This window comes from Barbus barbus, assembly GCF_936440315.1.
Source record: "Barbus barbus genome assembly, chromosome: 32".
NCBI classification, from domain to species: Eukaryota; Metazoa; Chordata; class Actinopteri; order Cypriniformes; family Cyprinidae; genus Barbus; species Barbus barbus.
Genome location: NC_136760.1, coordinates 27,890,272 through 27,893,964, shown reverse-complemented (window position 1 = coordinate 27,893,964; position 3,693 = coordinate 27,890,272). Strand labels below are relative to the sequence as shown.

Here is a 3,693-nt window from a genome sequence, read left to right as displayed (position 1 = left end):
TTTATTTTGGATGGGATTAATCATTGTGACAGCACTAGTAAAACCATAAATCATAATACATGTGCATGTTTTGTACCTTGACGTCCACGTTGAGCAGCCAGATGAAGCGACTGCGGTCGGGATGGTCCTGATGCGGCTGCAGGAGGATGCAGGTGGGTCCATCTTCAGCTCTGAACACAAACAAACACTTTAACATCAGAAAGCACTGGCAGATCATGTCCGGTTACAGTAACTAATCAGAATGTATATGAAAAAATTATATAAAATGTATATGAAAAAGTAAAACTGTCATCAGTTATTCACTCTCATCCATCCAAACCCGAATGAATTAAGCTTAAATGATTTATAAAAACACAAATGGATGATGATTTATACTGTTGTGCTACGAAAACAGTGCATACGGCTCGTGCACTCGTGCCATTCATATAATGGCTTTGTGCAACAAACAGCCAAATATTAATCGATGTTCACTTTCAAAAAAAAAACTCAAATCTCGAAGAAGAGTCGCGACACTTTAATGAGTGTTTTGAACACTTCGCTGTGTTTACCTGACTAACCCCGGCTGAGGCGCCAGAGACTCCAACAGCGTCGCGGCTCCGCCCAGATAAACACGTGACTCGCGTTTGGACCAATGTCTGACGCTCAGAAAGTCCCGCTGGCCAATCAGGTTTCCCGACGTTTCCGCCGAAACCTCGTGCGTAACCATGGTGTTTCTCCCCACGTGTTTCAGCACCTGCGGTGTAAAGGAGTTCGTTTGAGTCGGACTTTCGTTATTTCGGTGAAATTTAATGTTTTTAATTTTATTTAATTTTGTTACTATTTCAAATGGACACGTCCCGTTCAACATCGCAACTCATGGATCAGCTAGAATCCGGAGTTCCCCTCTTTTAAATAAACTGCACGTCTGTGACTGTCACGAAATTCAGATGAAAATGCATTCCTTGTATTTTCTGAGAACTCCAACTTAAAACGTTTTACACTTTAAACTAATTCAGTGCACTTAAATAAATGCATGGTTGCACGTTATAAATTCTAACTCATTTATTTAATTAACATCTTTTTAGTTGACAACATTATTTTGATTAGTTCTGTTTGTATAATATTGATAATTACATTCACTTAATATTGGCTGTAATGTAAACTCAAACTTAATTAAAGGCAAGTATAGGTGATTTGGTTTTTGTTATGCTGGTAGAACATCTCTTCACATCCCAATAGTAGGCTAATCACCAAGATAAGTGGTCTACATTTATTTATATGTATTTAAATATAAAACTTTTGACCAATCAGAATGTTGGGTCCGAACATTATGATAGGCTGTCATGCCTGCCTGTCAAATATGTATTTGCATACCTCTGCGCACCATCTTTGCACAGACATGATACTTCATGAAAGGCGCTATTATTGTAATATTATGCGCTCTACTGTAATGTTTTATACCCTACCATTAAGTAGTAGTAACTTGATAAACTGTCTTGTTAACTTTATAAATTGGGCAGCAGATTTCTAGTTCCCAGCATAGAACTGGAGGGGGAAAAAGGTTCAAAATAAGTGTTATTTTATGTGTTTTTAGTGAAGGGAGAGATAATGTTCAATGCTGTTATGTGTGACTTGGGCATTTAAAAGAGTTTCTCATGTTGAAATGTTTGTTTAAGCTACATGAGGGTAAATATTGTAATGACTCTGTGAGCAATGATGCACTAATGCCAGTGATTAGTGATATCTTCTTTATTCAGTTTACATGCTACATAAGTTACATTTAGCATGTGTTAAGCTGCTGATTTTATGCTGTTGAGTATGTATATTTAGACACACTCCAAAAATGACATTTTCCAGCTGTTATAATTAATGATCTGTGGGGAATTTTGGGCTGAAACTTCACAAACACATTCTGGAGATACCCAAGGCCAATATTACATCTTGTAAAAAGGGGCATAGGTGCCCTTTAATGCATTCTCGATGGATAAAATAGAAAATGTAATAAAAAAGTAATAAGAAATAAATATGTCTTACTTTGATGTGCCTGATGCTGGGGTTCCACTCGTGCATCTCCTCCACTCTGAAGAACAAGATGTCGTGAAGTTCCTCCGGAGACGCGTTCAGTTCTGCCTCTAATCGGAAAACCTTCCTGTTGCCGGTGAGAACTTTACTATAGATCACATCTCCATTCTTCTGAAGGAAAAAGGCATTCATAATTTCCTGTGAGAGCACATTCTGGAGATCTGCACACCAAGAGAACATTTTACATTCACAGACAATCACCTCGGCCGTCTCCAGTTTCCATCCGTCCTCAGACTCCACGATCTTCAGAGCTTCCTCCAGCGCTGCTTCTCCTTGTTTCAGATAAAACACGTCCTCATCAGCCAATGCAGCCGTCCTCTGCTCTGCCGCCTCTGTCTCTGAAGACATTCACATACAAGTTATAGGATTTTGAAACTTAAAATTATAATAACAATATATATATATATATAATGAAGTATGAATATTACAGATTCTGCAGTGTTTTTATGTTAGAGATCAAATGTAAGTAAGTGAGTGTCATTAAGCATGTGACAGATTTTCTTACATCATTAAATCTGGAGATGCTTTTTGGATCAGTGTTTATTTTTCTTACTTTTTTTATTTGAAAGAAATTAATCTTTGATTCCAAAAGAGTTACATTTGAAATAAATGCTGATCTTTTGAACTTTCTATTCATCTGTGAATCCTGAAAAATAAAAAGTATCACAGTTTCCAGAAAAATATTGAGCAGCACAACTGTTTTCAACATTGATAATAATCAGAAATGTTTCTTGATCAGTAAATCAGTATATTATAATGATTTCTGAAGATCATGTGACACTGAAGACTGAAGTCAGGGGTTAGTTTTCACCCCTGACGAGTTTGCACCCTTGTGAAGTAATGATGCTGAAAATTCAGATTTGATCACAGGAATAAATTACTGTTTAACAGATATTCACATAGAAAACAGCTATTTTAAATTATAATAATATTTCAAAATTTTTACTATGTTTTTTTGATCAAATAAATGCCGCCTTGGTGAGCAAAAGAGACTTTTTATGCTCACCATTTGAAAAAAATCTTACTGCCTCCAACATTTGAACTGAACTGCACCTCTGCTGGAGTATTGGATGGAAAGTGAAGTTAAATATGAATGCACTGACTCACTCCCAGTCCATCTCAAAGGGCTCCATGCTGGAAGGGCAATTTGTCCTCTGCTCTGCAAGTGTGCGACCTCCTGGCCGTACGCCGCCAGAGCTGCTCGCTGCAGACCTGCAGGACGGCAAAGACACCATAAATAAAACACAATACAAACACAAGCTCTCGCATCGAGCTGAAGCTTCAGGTCACGCACCTGCCATGCTCCGTAGATGAGGGTATGTGATTCCACAGCAGAGCTTCAGGATGGCCGGCAGCATGTTGGCTCCCGCTGAGATGGAGAGGAGGAGGAGGCCTCGGGATGCTTTTATAGAGCCGCTGAAGGACAGAGATGAAGATAACGGCTCCATTTACAAGGTAGGATTTAGTTCGGCTTTGCCTCCAAGGCCACATTCAAGAGGAACAAGAATGTAGTCACTGCAACCTGCTAGAGATCATAAAAGATGAGAGGAATAGTTCAGACAAAAAAATCACAATCAAATAACAGCTGTGAGTTAAGATAACACAGATTGTATTTATTTATTTATTATTAAA

At 38.2% G+C, this 3,693-nt stretch overlaps 1 protein-coding gene across 1 annotated transcript in view; it reads right to left on the bottom strand.

The window, feature by feature from the left end:
* Nucleotides 1-3,419, bottom strand: part of LOC306852752 (steroidogenic acute regulatory protein, mitochondrial-like) — a gene marked incomplete at both ends in the record, with an annotated part of 4,052 nt that extends 633 nt beyond the window's left edge. The window contains 6 exons of the mRNA XM_079389817.1: nt 77-170; nt 549-733; nt 2,014-2,172; nt 2,263-2,399; nt 3,169-3,273; nt 3,356-3,419. Of these exons, the coding sequence (XP_079245943.1) occupies nt 77-170; nt 549-733; nt 2,014-2,172; nt 2,263-2,399; nt 3,169-3,273; nt 3,356-3,419 (744 nt within the window). The remainder of the gene's footprint in view (nt 1-76; nt 171-548; nt 734-2,013; nt 2,173-2,262; nt 2,400-3,168; nt 3,274-3,355) is intronic.
* Nucleotides 3,420-3,693: the final 274 nt, after the last annotated feature.